The sequence below is a fragment of the Gracilinanus agilis genome, chromosome 3, assembly GCF_016433145.1.
Source record: "Gracilinanus agilis isolate LMUSP501 chromosome 3, AgileGrace, whole genome shotgun sequence".
NCBI lineage: Eukaryota > Metazoa > Chordata > Mammalia > Didelphimorphia > Didelphidae > Gracilinanus > Gracilinanus agilis.
Window position 1 is genome coordinate 93,115,322 of NC_058132.1, and position 18,008 is coordinate 93,133,329.

An 18,008-nucleotide genomic window follows, 5' to 3' on the forward strand; every position below is an offset into this window, starting at 1 on the left:
ATTCATACATGGCATAGGGACGGAGATTTACCGGTGCAGCAGTAGTGACAGGCACAGAGACTCTTTGGTACTCATCTCTTCCATCTACAATGAGTGCTCAGGGAGCAGAGTTACTAGGTTTGATACTGCAGAAGGGAAAAGAATTAACATATTTATAGACTCTAAATATGCATTTGGAGTAGTTCATCATTCCTGGGAACTCTGGAAACATCGTGGCTTTATAACATCCAATGGCAAGCAGATTGCATATGGCAAAATCATAAATGAGCTGTTAGAAGCGCTCCAATTACCATCCCAAATATCTGTAGTCACAGATAATCCAAATCTCATTTTTCACTGGATTATGGAGTGTGGTTTAAGCATCCATGGGAATTCAGGGAAGTAGGCTGACACCTAGGAATTCACCTTGTTTCAGAGAACAGATTAAAGCCTGGCAGCCCAGACTGAGGAGATTGAAGAGAGGAAAATATCTTTTTCTCCAGCCTTTATCTTCATTTCCTGCTCTGTGCTGGCCATGGCAAGCATCCTCTGCCAGTCTTAGGGTACAAAGCGGCCCTAACCTTGCTACCCGACTCACACCTTCTCTAGGGTGTGAAGGGGGAAGCCTGGAAGGTGACAGGCCAGTGTGGGAGATGGGGGGCATGTATGGCTAATCTGAGGCTTCTCTTCACATGACAGGGAAGAAGTGAAGCCAGTGTCAGATCCTGCCCATCTGCCTGAGGACTTCAGGAGGAAATGGGAGGAGGAATTGGCTAAGGTCAAGTTGGTCTGTGGGGAGGTAAGGTTACATGTTTAGAGCTTAGAGATCAGTCACCTTATTTTACAGGTCAAAAAAAAAAGTGGAAATAAGTGGCTCAGTGAATGGAGAGTCAGGCCTAGAGATGGGTAGTCCTGGGTTCAAATCTGGAATTAGACACTTCCCAGCTGTATGACCCTGGGCAAGTCACTTAACCCCCATGGCCTAGCCTTTACTGCTCTTCTGCCTTGAAGCCAATACCCCGTACTGAGGTGAGGGTTAAAAAAAAAATAGAGCTTAGTATAGTGCCTAGCCCATAGTAGATGCTATTAAAATGTTCATTCTTATTCTCATTTTTATTGAGCTTACATCCTCATGGAAGTACGATATGCTGATGACTGTGTGCACACAGGACACATTCTGTGTGAGGGTTAGGACCTCCCAGTGCTAGGTGTGGGGGGCAGAAGGGGCCTCGGTCTTCCTAGAATGAGCAGCCCGGAGCCAGGAGAGAGGCCGAGGTCCCTCCTGGACCTCCTTCCTCTTCTCTCTCTCTCTGCCTCATCCCGTTCACAGATGGCCTATCAGGTCGTGGAGAAGAACAGGGCCCTCAGCGCCCAGGACAGGCTGCTGGAGGAGCAGCAGGCCAGGTGAGAGCCCCCAGGGAAGCCGAGGAGAGCAGAGCTGCCCCTTCCCCTGATGCTCCGCTGGCTCAGGACTTAGCTGTGAGAGAGACTTCAGGGTCCTCTGTGGAGGCTCCCATCTCTCAGCGGGGAGAAGGGTGAAGGACCCCATCTCAAGGCATCTTGTGTTCCCATCTCCCCACCCAGGCTGGCAGCTCTAGAAGCCAGGGCGCGGGAGCTGGAGGAGATGCGTCAGTGGCTGGCGCAGCGAGTGGCCAGGCAGCAGGATCAGATTGTGGAGGGGAAGGAGGCCTACGATACCCTTCGGGCCCACGCCGGCCACCAGGAAGGAGCCCTGAGGCAGCTGGAAGAGGAAGGCCGGGAGCTAGTGGAGAGGCTCATCCGAGTCAAGATGCAGGCGGCCGAGGACCAGAACTACCGCAATGAGCGGATCGACAGGTGAGGCCCCCGCTAGGCCCATGTCGGTCACAGATGCCCCTGGGGAGCCTCTGCCTTGAGAGGAGCCAACCGAGGGAGGGCAGCAGTGACTGTTGGAACTCACAGGCCTAACCCAGTCCTGTGGTCCTCAGGGTGAAACAAGCCAGGCTTTCCAAGGAGCTGAAGAAGGCCATGAAGAAGACAGTCAACATCTCTGAGTGAGTAGCAGGCGGAAGCCAGATTTTAGGACACAGGATGGTAGGATTAAAAAGGCCTTTGAGGCCATCTAGGCCAATACCCTCTTACTTTACAGAGGGAGAAACTGAGGCCCAGCAGGCAAAAGAGTCTGCCCACAGACAAACTCAGTCACTAACATTGGGGGATCAGATGAATAAACAGGGCCTATCTGATTGGGGGAATCACTCAGGTGTCTGAGCTTCCAGAGACCTTCCCTCCTGACCTTCTGGGCCTTCTGAGCCTCTCTGCTTGCCTTTCGTCAGGACTGTAGACCCTCCTGGCATTCCTGAGCCCCCTCCCAGGAAGCAGGACCTCTTGGAGGTAGAAGCCTTGGAGAAACGATGGAAACGACCCTTCAGGTAAGTGGAGCCAGACACAGGCCCTTGTTATAAGCAAGCTGAGGGTTCCCAAAGGTCTTCTGCTCCCCAGATCATGAAATGAACCTCCTGGACCCCTTCTCTGGCTCTGCCTCCAGGGATGGGCCTCCCCCACCCCTGCCCCATGGGCAGGGCAGAGACTCAGGGATGTGGAGGCTTCCCCAGAGAACAAGTATGGGAGAAAACAATACTCAGGGTCCTTAGGAGGGACTCTTCTAGGTGCTCTAGAATTGTTTCCCTGGGACAAATATGCTCTGGGTGGGGAGGGGGAACCAGAGAAGAGCGAGCCTCCCTTCCCAGAGCCTGTCAACAGGCTTTTCTCAGGGATGGTCAGCTGTTCCCATCCTGTGATATGATGGGATTTAGGCTTAGATCTGGAAGGGATGTTTGAGTCCAAATCCCTCATATTCCAGAAAGGGAAGCTGAGGCCCAGAATTGGGATGGGAATCTACCCACAGTCACAACAGCAGTTCTTTGACCCCGAGTCCAGTTCCCAACTCCTCTTCCCTTCCCTCCTGCTTGGAGGTGCACCCACCCTTAGGGGAGGTCTTCCTGGTATACGAACCATGTCAGTGCTAGGTGGGAGGGTGTTTGGATCTGCCTGTGGCCATCACTTAGAGCTCTCTGATTGAAGAATCCAAGGCCAGCAGGGCCCTTACAGGTCATCTACTCTAGCCATCCATTTTCCAGATGAGGAAACTGAGGCTGAGAGCTCTTCTTGGGGCCTCCAGGGCTCTCCCTGTGACTTCTGATTGAAGCCATATCATCACTAGATGGCCTTGATTGAATTCCAGATTCTCAGAGCTGGCAAGGTGCCTCAGAGGACCCTGTCTGGCCCAACTTGGACTGGACCTGGAGTGCCCTCAGCCAGCCCCTGCTTGAAGATGACCAGTGAGGAGGAACCTGCCCCTCTTGGGCCAGCCCCTTCTGCTTTGAGGCAGCTCAGATCGTTCGAAAGTTTTTCCCGGCATCCTACCTGAATAGGCTGTTTTGTTCCTCCCCCTTATCCTGAGTTCTGTCCTCTGGGGCCAGGCAGCACAAGCCTCATCTCTTTGACAGGGCAACCCTTCATGCCCCAACGTAAGGCTTCCTTTCTTCAGTCCCTTCAGCCAGGCCTTTTCCAGCACGAATTAGAGGCCTTCAGTCCTCTTCTGGCCACTTTCCAGCCGATCCGAGGCTGCAGCCTGGCCTCTCTGAGTTGTCTTCCCTCAGCGATCTATCATTTGGCCACTGGTGGTATCCCAAGCTTGTGGTCTCCTCTGCCGGGGAGGCTAAGGCTGGTGGATTGCTCAAGGACTGGAGTTTTGAGCTTCGTTAGGGTTCAAGCTAACTGGGGGCTGAGCCTCTACTCAGAGGTAGAGGGTGAGCCTCCTGACTGCCTGGAGAGGGGCAGTCAGCATTCTGTGCCAATCCATCTCCTAGGGGCTAGTATGCTTCCATCCTGGGCAAGATAGGAAGCCCCACTCTCAACAATAAAAAACAAAAAGATCTCATTCCCTTCATCAAAGAACATTTCATTTCTTTTTTTAAAAAACTGTTATTCTGTCTTAGCATCAATTCCAAAACAGAAGAGTGGTAAGGACTGGGCAGTGGGGATAAAGTGCCTCACATAGCTAGGAAGTGCCTGAGGCTAGATTTGAACCCAGGACTTCCCATTCTAGGCCTGGTGCACTATTCACTGAGCTACCCTGCTGTGTCCCCCCTCCCTTACCTCCCCCCCCCATTGCTATCTTTTTTAACACTACCTTATCAGGGTATCCCTTACTATAAAGCCAAGATGTAAACTTACTCCAGGGGAGTCACGGGTAGGAGTGGGATGGATGGAGTCTGTTGGCTGGTCAGCTGGCATTTAGGGCAATGGGGTCCCCTCGATGCTACAATCTGGCAATACGGAGCCATTTCCTGCTAGACATCATGTGCTCAGAGATCCTGAATAATGGACAGTTGTTCCAGGAATGCTTAGCATCAGGGAGCATCTCTAGGCGAGCTTTGGGTGAGGAGACATCTCTGGTCCTCTCCCGGCTCAGATGCCGCGAGCAGGTGCCAAGGAGCCGTGCACAGTGGGGCTGGATGGCCTCTGAATCTCACTGAAGGGAAGCCTCAAAGGAAAAGCCAAGCATTTATTGAGCTCCACTGTGTGCCAGGCATTGCGCTTTGCAAATATCTTTTTTGATCCTCACAACTGTGCTGAAGGCACCATTGATGATGACGATGACGATGATGATGGTGATGATGACGATGACGACGACGATGACGATGATGGCAGCTAATATATAATGCATATTAGGGACCAGGCTCAGCCCTTCACAGGGATCTCCTTTTCTCATCACAGCCACCCTGGGATGGATTATTATCATCCCCTTTTTACGGTTTGGGGAAACAGGCAGGCAGAAATTGAGTGTTTTGCCCAAGATCTGGATTTGAACTTGGGCTTTCCTGATTCCAGACTCAGCCATGCTTCATCTCCTGGGCTCCCTATCAAGAAATAACTTACTCTACGTTGTGCCAGTGGGTCACTCGGGCCCTGAGAGGATCTTAGGATGGGAGCTTATTGCGAGCTCCCTTCCTGCCTCCTCGGCAAAACCCACACACGAGCCTTCTCTCCGGCATCCTTGCATCAAGTCTTTGCTTGAACACTTCTGCGATGGAAGTTCACTCTCGCGGTGTCCTCTGCCGTGGAGGGGCAGCTCAACATCTTAGGAATTTTTTCCTTATTTTGAGAGAGGATCTGTAGCCTGCGACTCCTCCCTGTGGATCCTGTTTTTGCCCTCTGTGGTTAGACAATACATTTTTGCTTCCTGCCTCAGGTTGGCCTTTCAGCATGTGGAAAGCGGGGATCCCTTTGAGTCTGCTTGAGAATGAAAATCTTTCCTGTTTCTCCTTCTGCCCCTTCTAGTGTTCATCCTTTGACCTTTCTGGTCCCCTAATTCCGGCCTCTTGTGACAGGGCAGAGCCTGGAGCTTGGAGCTCAGGTGGCTCGCCGGAGGCCAAGGTGAAGAGACGGCCTCTGGATGGTCCTTCTATCTGAGGAGCGGAAATCCCTTCACCTGGGGTCCAGTGACCCCATCCTGCAGCCCTGATCTTCCTGATAATTTTCTTTCTCGTCTGGTTCTGCCCCCCCAGGTCAGCCTCCGCCACTTCCATGACTCTGGCACGCTGTGTGGATGTTATGAAGGGGCTACTGGAGTAAGTGGGACTGAGTAGAGAAATGGGGGTGCGCAGTCCCTCAGCTTTCCTGTGTGACTCCTCAATATCACCCAGCTCTCCCATTTCACTCTCGTGGCATTCCCTAACCTTCCCCCATCATCCCTTTCCACCCCTGCTGGTGGTCTCCCCATTCTTGCTCCCATCCCCCTTCCCTCTGATAGTCCCCCCACTGCATTCTCTCACCTCTTTGGTGTTCCCCCACCTCTACCTCTGTTCTCTCCAGTGTTTCCCCCATTCTAATGCCTCTCCTTTCTGCTCTGGTGACTCACTGCCTTCCTGTTCCCCTCCTCTCCAGGGCCTTCCCTTATTCTTATTTTTCTGGTACCCCCTTCTTCTAGTGCTTCCCCATCCTTATTTCTTTCTCTTGGGGGAGCGCCTGGTCTGCTTCTCCTGAGCTTCTTTGGCTGGGGTGGCCCCAGGCTTCGCAGAGGGGCCGTGGCAGCTATTATTCTTATGAGCTGGGCCCAATGGGGAGCCCCATAAAGATCCCACTCTGCCTCTCCTCACTCCTAATGGCACTTTCTTGGGCTGGCCCTGTGGCTCAGAGTCCTGTCTTTGGTCCATCTTTTTCAGGATGAATCCTCCTCCTCCTCCTTTACCTCCTCTTTCTCACTGGCTAGGGAGACGAGGAGGCTCCCAGCCCAGCCTCCTAGATGATGGAGACCTAGCTGAAATTGGGGAGACGCTGAAGCTCTCTTCTGCTCGCTCACTGTGTCTCCCTCTATGTCTGCCTGTCTGCTCTGCGCCTGTGGGCTCATCTGCAATGGGGGGTCCTGTCTCTTCCCTGAGTTCCCTCCTCTTTGGGACACAGCCTTGCTTGGGCCTTAACTCCAGTATTCAGTGCTGGTGGACCGGGCAAGAGCCAGTGCAGAGAACTTAGGTTCCTGGGGAGCTCTCAGGGCCCAGGGGAGGAGGGGGTCAATGGGTAGATGAATGCGCCTTTGAAAATTCCCTTCTGAAGTTTTACTTTTATGAACGCGATAAACATCTACCAGTGGGGACATTTCCTTTTACGAAGAAGAACTGAAAAAAAGGTTGTATCTGAAACTGAATCTCGCTTCTGTCTAGATTTAGATGCTCCCCTGCTTGTCCGCATCCCCTTCTGGATGTTCGTCTTATGTGGCAGGAGTTTTGTCCTCCCCCTCCCCCACTTCTCCCTGCCAAGAATCCCTCCTGGCTGCTCCTGCTCTCTCTGGTGCTCCCTTCCTCTCCATTGAGACTCCCCCAGTTCTCTGGCTCATGGGCAGAGAGGGTTCTCCCCATTTTATAGAGGAGGAAACCGAAGGCCAGCTAAGAGGCAGAGACTTTCTCAAATTCCCAGTGAGTCTGGCAGGGCCAGGGTGGGAATTCAGGCTTCTGGGTTCCTCGGGCTAAGTCAGGATATCACCCGGAACTCTAGAACTCCATTTCTCCTTCTGCAGAATGGGCAGACCCCTCTTTCAGAGGGTCCTCCAGTGGGTCTCTGGGGCCACGCTCTCTCCTTTTCTCCCCTGACCCTGCCCGGGGAGGATTCCTGCCAGGCGGCTCTCTGCTGTTTTTGTTTCTCTGCTGATCCTTGCTTCCCTGCCAGCTGTCCCTTCCCTGGGCCACTGCGGCCCCAGCCATGGTCTGGGACTTTGGGGAGGAATCGCCACTGACTGTCTCCCGTGCACTCAGCTTTAGGAAGAGAAGAGGCCATTCTGTGAGTGGGCTCCCGGAGGCCCGCTATCCAAGTGTTCCTATCCGTGGGGTGTCCTGTCTCCCCGCCAGAGCCCAGGACGTCCAGGTGAGCAAGGAAGCCTGAGGTGGGGAATGGTGGACTAGGCCAGGAAGACCCCTGGGTGTTATCCGTGCTTGGGACCCAGCTGAGAGGGGAGAAATGGGGAGATCCTGGGGCCTGGAGGGGAGGAGGGAGGCCCTGAAACCCTTCCCGCCTTCCCCCAGGAGGCCCACCATTCGGAGGTCAATGCTGTGTGCTTCAGTTCCAACAGCAGCCTCCTAGCCACAGGCGGGGCTGACCGGCTCATCCGCCTCTGGAACGTGGTCGGAGGTGAGCCAGGAGGGCCCCCTTCTGCAGCCCCCACATTGTTACCTCCTCTTAAAGGCTGGGGTTGAGGAGACATCCTGATCCCTGAATGCTCGTCCCTCCTGGCCTTCTCCCCAGCAACTGTGTCTGAGCCTTTGGGGGTGGCTGGGAGAGCCAAGGAAGCCCTGGGAGCCTCAGAGCTGGGGGGCCCCCAGGAACCTCAGAGCTGGGGGGGGGGCCACCACCTTGAGCTTGTTCTGTTGTATAGATGAGGGAACACACTCAGAATGGGGAAGAGCCCGGCTAAATGGCAGTGCTGGGCCTGGAACCCTGGCGGCACCCATACTCACACGCCACCTGGAGAACCCAAATGAATCTGCTCTCCACTAAAGAAAAAAGTACTGGCCCTAAAGACACGGGTTCGAGTCCAGACCCAAATACTTATTAACCATGTAGTCCTGGCTGAGTCGCTTTCTGCTTCTTGGTTTTCTCAGGAAAGATGAGGATGACATAGTGTGCATTCTCTGCTTTTAGGGAATAGATATTACTGATTTCAAAAACATTACTTTTATTATTAAATTATTGTTATTATTTTAAACTCTGTTTTAGTAATATAACAGAGAACAGAAGGGCTAGCAAATGGGGTTTAGTGACTCCTCCTGGGTCACAAAACTAGGAAGTTTTAGAGGCTGGATTTGAACCGAGGTCCTTCTGCCTCCGGGCCTGCTGGCCCCTGTGAATTATTATGGCTTTTGTCCATTGTCTCCCCCGCTCTAGGCCGCCTGGAAGCTGACCAGATGTTGGAAGGTGCTAGTGGGAGCGTGACCAGCCTTGAGTTTGAACCGTCGGTAAGTTTGGACGAGGAAAGGAGGGAAGAGCTGTACCTCCCACTATTCATTTGGGGTTTTCTTGGCTGAGAAACTGGAGTCCTTGGCTAGTTCCTCCTTCAGCTCATTTTACAGATGAGGAAAATGGAGGCAAACAGGGTGAAGTGACTGGCCCAGGGTCACTCGGCGACTCGGTGTCTGAGCTAGATTCGCACTCAGGGAGAGGAGTTGGGCCGCCGGGCCGCCTCCCCCCGATGCCCGTTTTAGTGGGTTATTATCCAGGTTACTTCTGCCATCACATCCTCTAAGAACTCCCGGGCGATCTTCCTGTATGGACGGGGCACGCCGTGTCGGTCGGGTGATACCCATTTAGGAAGCACCTGCGGCATGCCCAGCGCTGTGCTCTGCGTGGGGTGGGGTGGGGGGGAAGGAAGCGAAGGGCAGGCTCGTCCCGGCCCAGCGGGGAGCTGCGGGCCACGAGCCGAAGGACCTTCTGTTCTCCAGTCCGTCCGTCCGTCTGCAGGGGGGTGCCCTTCCCTGGGGCGCTCTCTAGGGTCCCTCCTCACGGCGGGCGCTCCCGGCACTCTTTCAGGCCGCTTGCTGGGGTGCCCACAAGGCTGGAGGTTGTCCCCACACACGTCCCGCTGTGTCGCGCTCCGGCCTTTATCCTCCTTCCCCTGGAGGCACCTCCGGGACGCCGCTGCCCGCGTTCCTTCTCCTTGTGGCAGTCACGAGGTGGCCCGGATGACTTCTGGGAACCGCTTCCATTTTTCTCCCGCCTTCTGTCCGCCTTCTCGGCTGGCGATGACTCGGCTGCGTGGGGCGTCTTTCCGAGCCCTCTTTGCCCTGCTTTTCTCTCCCCTCTTGCTTCGATCGTCCGTCATTCTTTGTGAGGCTGGACAGAGGAGTCGTCCTTCTCACCCGTCCTGCCTCGGGCGCCGGTCTGTCTGTCTGTCTCTGTCAGTCTGCCCGGGAAGCCGCACACCGCCTGGCCGAGGTGCCTGCAGAGCTCTGGACGCGCCTCGCTGGCTTTGTGTGATGTCTGGCTAAGACGGTTCTCGCGGGTGTCCGTGTCGCTTGTGCGGCTCATTCCCCATGTTTTATTTTTCCAAGCTTGCTTCGTTGTGCGCCACGTCCGTGGCTCGCCACTCGTCCTTCTTCCCGTTTGTTATATATTCTGATCTTGGCATTGGGCAGATGGTGCGTGGGAGGGAGATGTGTGAAAAAAGGCTCCAAAGGGACAGCGATGTGGCCCTGTGGACCGTCAGGCGTGGAGTCAGGAGGTCCTGGGTTCAGATTTGGCCCCAGACGCGTCCTAGCTGTGACCCTGGGTGAACCACTTAACATGCATAGCCCAGCCCCAACCAGAACTTAGATTCTAAGGCAGGAGGGAAGAAGGAGGGGAGCCGAGTGCCACATCATGGAAGGCGTTTCTGCTTTGTTCAGGAGGCACTGGGGAGTTCTTAAAGGCTTTTGAGTACAGGAGCGACTTGACTTTAGGAAGTTTATTCTGGCAGCATCCCAGGGGATGCGGGTTCTCACCCTGCGCCCTCTCCGTCCTTTCCCTCAGGGCTCCTATCTGCTGGCAGCGACCTACAACAAGGCTGCCCAGCTCTGGAAGGTGGGGGAGAGCCAGTCCAAGGTGAGATATGCGCTGGGACCGGGGCCGCTGGGGTGGGAAGGAGGGTCCCTGGGGGCTTCCAGTTTACGTCCCGGATATGTGGGGTCGCCGGTGCAGGAAACGCTGTCTGGACACACGGACAAAGTGACCGCAGCCAAATTCAAGCTGACCCGGCAGCAGGCGGTGACTGGGAGCCGAGACAGGACGGTGAAGGAGTGGGACCTCAACAAGGCATCCTGTAAGCCGCCCACCCTGGCGCCCTGCCCTTCCTGGCCTCTCAGGCTCCCCAGCTCCCCTTTCCTGACACACTTCCGTCCAGATCCCTTCCTGCACCTTTAGGGCTCCCCGAACCCCAGGGCAGCACTCCCTCAATGTCCATGGTTTCTGAGACCCCCAAATGGCCCCAATTCCTCCTGTCCCCCTGCTCTCCCTCCCACTGACCCCCTCATCGTTCCCTGATCCTTCTCCCTCCCAGCTCCTCTCACTCTTCCTCTTCCTCTCATATCCTAGCTTCTCTCTTTTGGAAGTTCTGGGAGGCCACTGAGTTTGGGCTGGGGGTCCCCATGGCGAGGTCCCAGGGGCTCAGGAGCCCTGCTTTTCTTCCTCCATCCTCTACTTTCTCCTTGGCTAGGACTTGGGATCTATTCATGCCTTAAGCAGGGGCTGAGGAGGGGAACCGGGCACGTAGCAAAGGGGACCCAGCGAGTCACCCGGGAGATACTGAGGACCCAGCTTTGGATCCAAGGCTCACTCCTGGCTTGGCTGTGTGTCTTGGGCAGATCATTTTGGGCTTCACTGTCTTCATCTGTAAAAGAAGGGGCTGGACTAGAAAACCTGCGCTGGCCCTTCTGACTCAATCCTGTGTCCCTCCAAGTGTCTTTATGGCCCTCTGAGACCTTTGTTACCTCCCCCCTCGCTCCCTCCCCACACCTAGGGTGGCATGTTGGACGTCAGCAGGCCCGCTGGGGGTCCTTCTGGGGTTCACCCTGTGGCGCCTCAACCCCTAGGCTCCCGAACCATCGACGGTCTCTCCTACTGCAACGACGTGGTATGTGGAGACCACCTCATCATCAGTGGTCACCATGACCAGAAGATCCGTTTCTGGGACAGCAGGTGATAGAACCCAGCCAGATAGAACGGGGCGGCGGGCTGGGAAGGAATCGCTCCAGGCTGCCTTTCCTTATTTGCTGTCAGCCTGTAGAGGCGTGTTGGTGACAGGAGGAAGGGGAGATACTTGTTCTGGTCTGAAGGAAGGTCTCATCTCCGCCCCTTTAATTAATTTAACAAGATTATTTATTAATATCTAATATTAATATATTAATATTATAGTTAATATTTCTAAAGGCCTCTCAGGAGACCTTTTAATAAAGAATATATACCCAGCAGAAGAATCTAGCAAAACTCAGAAATGCCTCTGTTATTGCTAAAACCATCTTAAAGAAAGAACAGTTCCAGAATAGGGTTTAAAGAAAGCAAATCTGTGCCTTTTATCATTTCTGTCCAGTTATTATCAGCCTCCATATTTTCCTTTCTAACTCTTTATGACAATAAAGAGACATGGTGTTCCTTCCTTTGCTTTGATGTTGAAGGCTCTCCCAAGCTCCCCCAAGCCCCCCAGCCTGCACACATGCCTGGCGGGTGCCTGGAGTCAAAAGTCTTTTTTCCCAGTGGTGGCAGCTCCGCTAGAGTGAGGAAGAAGGGTCCAGGGAAGACCAGAGATAGGCCAGTCTCCTTCCCAGCACCCGACCCGAGAGTGCACACATGCAGGAGCCATTCCTCCGCCTGCCTCGACTCTTGGTCTGGGATTGCTTCTATTTCCTGAACTTTCTCTAGTTTTGGGCTTCCTACAGTCATCTGCACATCCAGATGGTGCAGTCAGGAAAGCCTGAGTTCGAGTCTAGCCTCAGGTGTGACCCTGGGCAAGTGACTCAGGAACCTCACTTTGCCTCAGTTTTTTCAGTTGTGAAATAGAGATGTTAGTAGCACCTACTTCTCAAGGGATCCATGAGAATATTTCTAAAGTGTTTAATAAAGTGCTTGGCACATAGTAGGTGCTTACATGTTTGTTTCATTTCTCCTTTTTTTTTTTTCCTTTGGGACAAAAAGTGGAGAGAGAATAGAATAGGGTCTCTTTGGGCAGCTCTCTGTTGGCCATCGAGAAACCCAGTATGATTTTCCTTCTTCTGCTAACTTCATTTCTACCCTTTGAACTCATTATTTGGAGTTTGCTTTGAATGGGCCTTTAGCAACCAACATGCACTCATTTACAACCTTGGTTTTAATGGGACGCTAAGACAATTTAGTTTTTAACATTTAAATATAAATTTAGTTACATTTGAAACAATTAACAGGCATTTGTTCTCTCTCTCTTACGTTGTCCCAGGAGGAAAAAAACCCCAAACCTCTTGAAACAAATATGCACAGTCAAGCAGAATAAATTCCCATACTGACCATGTCTAAAAATATATATGTCTCATTCAGTACCTGGCGTCCGTTACCTCTCTGTTAGGAGATGGGCGCCATAGTTCATTATCAGTACTCTGGATTTGTGGCTGCTCGTTGTATTGATCAAAGTTCTTAAGTGTTTCAAAGTTGTTCCTTTCTACAATATTATGGTCTAAATCATTCTCCTGCTGCTTCTTGCTTCTCTCTCTTTGCTTTCTTCTCTTCATACAAGTCTTCCCAGGTATCCCCCAAACTCTACTTTTCATCATTTCTTCCAGCTCAATAATATTACATTATATTCCTGTGCCGTAATTGTTGGCCCAACCATCCCCCAACTGATGGGCATCCTTTTAGTTTTAGCTCAGAGTTAGAAAAACAAGTCATAAGGAGATATTGACAACAGAGTTTTTAGGGAAAAAAAAAATGTAGGAAAGACGTGGATACATTGATGTGTGTCCACCAAAAGGTGGCTAGGATGGGGAGCAGACTGGAGAGAATTCCATACTAGGATTGGTTGAAGGGACTGGGAATGTTTGACATGGAGAAACGCAGGAGAGAGAGTGTGGGTGTGTCTGTGTGTCTGTATCTGTGTCTGTGTTTGGGAGAGGGGAAGAGGGTCTTTGACCATCTCCTGGTCCTGTCTCCTTCCAGGGTCCCAAGATGCATCCAGGTGATTCCTGTGGAGGGCAAGGTCACCTCTCTCAGCATCAGCAGTGATCAGCTGCACCTCCTTAGCTGCTCCCGGGATGACACCCTTAAGGTCATTGACCTTCGGGCCAACAACATCCGCCAGGTCTTTAGGTGAGGGAGGGAGGGAGGGCATGGTGGTGAGAGCTCCCATTCCGTCTCTCATCTCTCCCATCTCTCCCATCCTGGCTGTGGTAGAATCAAAATTCTTCTGGAGATTCCTGTTGGATGGGGACTAGGGAGGGAGTCGGCCCAGGTATTTCCTTCCTTTCTCACCTTCTCTCACCCCTCCTGTATCCTCAGGGCTGATGGCTTCAAGTGTGGTTCAGACTGGACCAAAGCTGTGTTCAGGTGAGTACGGATGGAGTCTGTTTTGTCGTTCCTGCTCTTCTCTTTTTCTCCTCTGCCCAAGTTCTCTCTTTCCCCCAGGTTCTTCTCTTCTTGGGTGTTCTTTCTCCCACGTTCTTTCCTCCTCTAATTCTGCCCTGACCTTGTCTAAAATTCCTTAAGGCCTCTGCTTCCATCCATTTTGTCAGGGAGCTGGTATCTCTCCTCCAGCCTGCCTTACTCCCCCAACTTCAGCATGGTGGCTAGAGGAGGAAGAGGGCTGGGAGGAGGGAAGGAAAGGCGTCAAGAAGTGACCCCAGAGCAAAGCTGGCAATGGGGAGAAGACATCCCTGATCAGCATGCAGGATTTGCCTAGCTGTGTGTGTCCACTCCCTCCCAACCTCCCTCAAACCTCTGGTGCACGATCCCTTCTCCTCTGCCATTCTCCATTGCCTTTCTCCAGCCCAGATAAAAGCTACGCCCTGGCTGGGTCTGCGGACGGTGGTCTTTACATTTGGGATCTGGAGAACGGCAAGCTGGAGACCAGTCTCTATGGGCCCCACAGGTGAGCCTCTCCCCTCCCATCTAAATAACCTCGCTTTGAGCCCAGGAAGGGACAAGGATGGCGGGCTCCCCCAGGCCGGCCAGGCTCTGCCCTGGATTCTCTGAGTGTCTCCAGGTGTGCACAAAGTGTGAGGCTCCTGGTAGGGAGGAGTTCTTGGAATGTCTGAGAGTCCCAGGAGGAGAGCCTGAAAGGTCTCAGCAGGCTTCCTCATCCACCCCGTATGTACCTCAAGAACTGGCTCCTCTGGGAGACAGCCGCACAGACTCTGGAAGGGAACTTGGGGATGTTCTCCTGGAGCTGCAGAGACAAACTCGCTGTCTTCAAGCACGGGAAGGGCTGTCCTGTGTTCTGCTCCAGCTGCAGAGGCAGAGCTAGGGGAAGGGGGAGAAGCTGCCCTGAGGCAGGTTTGAATGGATGGGACCAAAAACATCCCCAGAATTTGTAGCCCCCCAAAATGGAATTCCCCAACATGAAAGATCTTCTGGCAGAGGCTGCCTGACCACCAGTCAGGGATGTGGTAGAGGGGCATTGGGTTGGGCCAGATGATCTCTGAGGTCATCTTTGCCCCAACCAGTGTGGCATCACACAGGAGACATGGGACAGAGTGTTGGACCCCTATTTAGAAAGACCTGAGTTCTAATCTGGCCTTAGATACCTCCTAGGTGGCGACACTGGGAAAGTCATTTCACCTATGTCTGCCTCAGTTTCCTCACATGTAAAAGGGGGAATAATAAGGGCACCTACCTACCAGTGTGGTTGAGGGCCAAATGAGATAAGGTTTGTTAAGTGCTTTGCAAACATTGAAGTACTCCATAAATGCTTACATGGATGATGCTAATCCTTTGCCTTTCTCAGCCTTAGCTTTCCCATCTGTAGAATGGGGTCAGCTGTAGCTCTTCCCTCTTTTTTTTTTTCTCCTTCCCCCTTTTTGCATAGGGTTGTCAGGAGGATCTAATCAGAGTGGATGATCACCCCATTTTAAAGGATGGGGAAGCCAAGGGCTAGAGATTGTAAACCCCAGCATGCTAGTGGCCTGTCCCCTCCTCAGCCTGTCCTCCACCCCCTGTACTAATGTCCCTTCTCTTCCTCTGTTCACAGTGCCCCCATCAATGCAGTGGCCTGGTGCTTTGCTGGGATGCATGTCGTGAGCGTGGATCAGGGGAGGAAGGCTGTGCTTTGGAGTTAGCCCAGCAGCCCCCTGAGCAGGGACCCTTCTTCCTCTGTCCCTGCCCCCTCTCTGTGTGACTGATGAAGGCTGTGGCTGGTTCCAGAGCCTGGATCCCAGGGAGGGCCCCAAAGACTTGGGGGGGTGGCTTTATGGGGTCTGGAGGAGGGGACTGTGAGCATTCTGGGGAAGGGGATGGCTTGTTTCTGCATTAAAACTTCGCCTGGCTGTCTTCGGCTTGGGGGGGGGGGTGTCACAGGGTGGAGAGGACAGATTATCCCAGGATTAGTGATTAGAGCCCAGCCCCAGTTTTTCCGGGGCTGAGGAGCAACGGAAGGACTTGTCTGTCATAGTTGCCTCCTGTTTTGCCCGCTCTTCTGTTCTCACCACTGGAGCCAGGACCACAGGGCAGGCCGTGTATGGGCAGAGTCGGAGGCTGCTTGCAGCAAGTGCCCCAGGGTGCCACGGGGATGAGCTTTGTTGGCTGCCTGCCCTGGGGGATGGGGGTCTGTCCCTCTGGAAGAGGAGGGCCCTGTGGAGAGATGGACTTGCCCCTACCGGAGGTGTCCGGAAAGCTCCAGGGTCTCCTTTAGGGCTTTAAGTGATGGCTTCCATGAGAGGTGAGAGGCAGGAGCCAGGGACGGAAGGGTGGCCAGGGAGGAGAGGGACTGGACCGAGGATGTGTCTCCAGCCTTTAGTGACAAATAGCTCTTTTGTGGGACATGAGGATGTCATGGCAACAGCCTGGGCTTCGGAGCAGAAGGGAGTTCAAGACTTGGCTCTTGGTTTTCTTGTCTGTAAAGTGAAGGGTCTAGATGAGATGATCTCTGAGGGTCCCATCTAAATTTCTCACTCCATTTGAAGGAAAGTGTGTGCTCCACACAAGGCAAAACGAATGTGGTCAAAAGAGAAGCCTTGAGAGAGTTTGTGGGTGCCTGGGGGGGGATTGTCACCATCCACAGAGCTGTCGTGGGCCTGCTCCCTCTCTCAGCGGAGATGGGGTCCCCACCATCAGGGAATATCCCGTGAGGGAATGGGGGAAGGTACTTAGTATTTTTAGCTAATTATCCTTAGCTAGATGCTAAGCCTGCTGCTTAGTCAGCACTCTCTAAGTTGGAGGGCTTGGGGTGCCGGCTTGACACCCACCTTCATCAGGGCATCCTGGAGGACCTCGGAGGTGATCTGCTCAGGGAGAAGGCTGAAGTCCCTGCTCTCACAGCACTGACATTGTCCGCTCCTGATAGCCAGTAGGACAGGATGCACAGACCAAGGCTTAAGTAGGCCTTGGGGATCCCCCCTTACTGAAAGGGAGAGAATGTGTGCATGCAGGATGGTCACACGTGTTCTGAAGTCCCCCAGAGCGCCGGGTGCAGCCCACAGCTTGGAAAGAATGCTGAAAATGAACTTGGAAGACCGGGGCTTGTGAGGAGCTATGTGGGTGCTGCCGACCCAGTCATTATTTCCCGAGACCTGACTAGAAGTGTCTTTCAGTTTAAAAAAAAAAAAAAAAATGACCCTCCTCCGAAGGGCACGACGGTAGGAATCCCGGGCCTTAGTGTGTTTTGCTAAATTTGGGTTTCACAGAAATTGCATTTTTTTACAAATCAAAGGTTTGGGCCACCCAGCATTGAGCCAGTCTCTTGGTGCCATTTTCTGCTTGCGTCATGTTTTGGTCATTCTCCAAATAGTTCAAACCTTTTCCTTACTATTGTGGTGAGCAAAGACCTGCACCATCTCTGTTGTAATGATTTTAGGGCTCCATGTAAGGCGCCTTTATCGTAAATGTGCATCCTGACGGTCTCCATTTGCCCTCCCCTCCGCTTCCCTATTCCCCAGGACACAGCCATATTGTAGAACTGGGCCCAAATCTAGTGGCTAAATCCAGATGCAGGGCTTGAGAGGACCGAAGAGAATTCTGAAAGAACTTTTATAGGAGTAAAAGGCGATCTGGCCGCAATCCCATCTTTCCTGATTGGAAGAAGCCATCCAGTCATTGGGTCTTCCTTTAAGAAGGCCTTCAGCCTCCCCCTCCCTGCGAAGGCTGCAGCCCCCAATATTGAAGCCAGACCTTCCACCGGCCTCACCCAAGGCCCAGCTGACAGCATTTTGGGACAATAAACTGTTTTTAAGTTAGGATGTGCACGCTGTTATTTTCGACATAATACTGCGGCACGCATACTTGGTAGATTACGGTACGGCAAACATCGCTCCCACACGCCCCGAGAAACAAAGTCACGTGACTTTCGCTTTCTTTCCGCATTCCACTCCGGAGGTCCTCTGGGGGACTAGGCCAGTCTGGGAGGTTCTGCTGCCCTGGAGGCTGGTGGCCGCCAGATGGCGCCCGTGGCCCGCCCCAAAGGCAGAGGCCCAGACAAGGTAGGGATGATGACACCGGAGCAGGCCCACGTTTGCAAAGGGCTTCCCAGGGCTAGTCTAACCCGAGCCTCGCGGTAAGCTCGGGAGATAGCCCAGGATCCCGTCACTTCAGCTGCGGAGTCCTGGGGGGAGAGCCGCAGGCTCGGGTTCCAATCTACCCTCAGATACCTCCCGGGCTTCCCCCTGTGGCCCAGCTCTTGGGCCCCTCTGGTCTTAGAATGAATACTAAGGGGTTAGAACAGGGATCATTTCTCCCCATACAATTGGTTCCCTTTGTGATTATATGGATTTTCTGCCCAGGGACTACCGCCCACCCTGGAGGAGGTGGCCCGAGGGGGAGCCGAGCCAGGCAAGTGAAACCACCCTGGGCCCCAT

General features: G+C 53.3%; 1 protein-coding gene across 1 annotated transcript; it reads left to right on the forward strand.

The window, feature by feature from the left end:
* The first annotated feature begins 699 nt into the window (after window positions 1-699).
* On the forward strand, window positions 700-17,465 carry ATG16L2 (autophagy related 16 like 2). Its single transcript, XM_044665983.1, has 16 exons — window positions 700-778; window positions 1,310-1,383; window positions 1,564-1,815; window positions 1,947-2,012; window positions 2,295-2,390; window positions 5,532-5,594; window positions 7,272-7,380; window positions 7,539-7,644; window positions 8,398-8,468; window positions 10,018-10,089; window positions 10,186-10,306; window positions 11,076-11,181; window positions 13,165-13,314; window positions 13,504-13,551; window positions 13,991-14,092; window positions 15,191-17,465. Exons 2-16 carry the CDS (start codon window positions 1,310-1,312, stop codon window positions 15,276-15,278), a joined length of 1,524 nt encoding a protein of 507 aa, XP_044521918.1. The 5' UTR covers window positions 700-778; the 3' UTR covers window positions 15,279-17,465.
* Window positions 17,466-18,008: the final 543 nt, after the last annotated feature.

Coding starts and splice junctions, on each gene's coding strand:
- ATG16L2 (XM_044665983.1), top strand. CDS start 1,310: ATGGCCTATCAGGTCGTGGAGAAGAACAGGGCCCTCAGCGCCCAGGAC. Junction 7,645..8,397: donor CCTCTGGAACGTGGTCGGAG/GTGAGCCAGGAG, acceptor CCCCCGCTCTAG/GCCGCCTGGAAGCTGACCAG. Junction 8,469..10,017: donor GCCTTGAGTTTGAACCGTCG/GTAAGTTTGGAC, acceptor CCTTTCCCTCAG/GGCTCCTATCTGCTGGCAGC.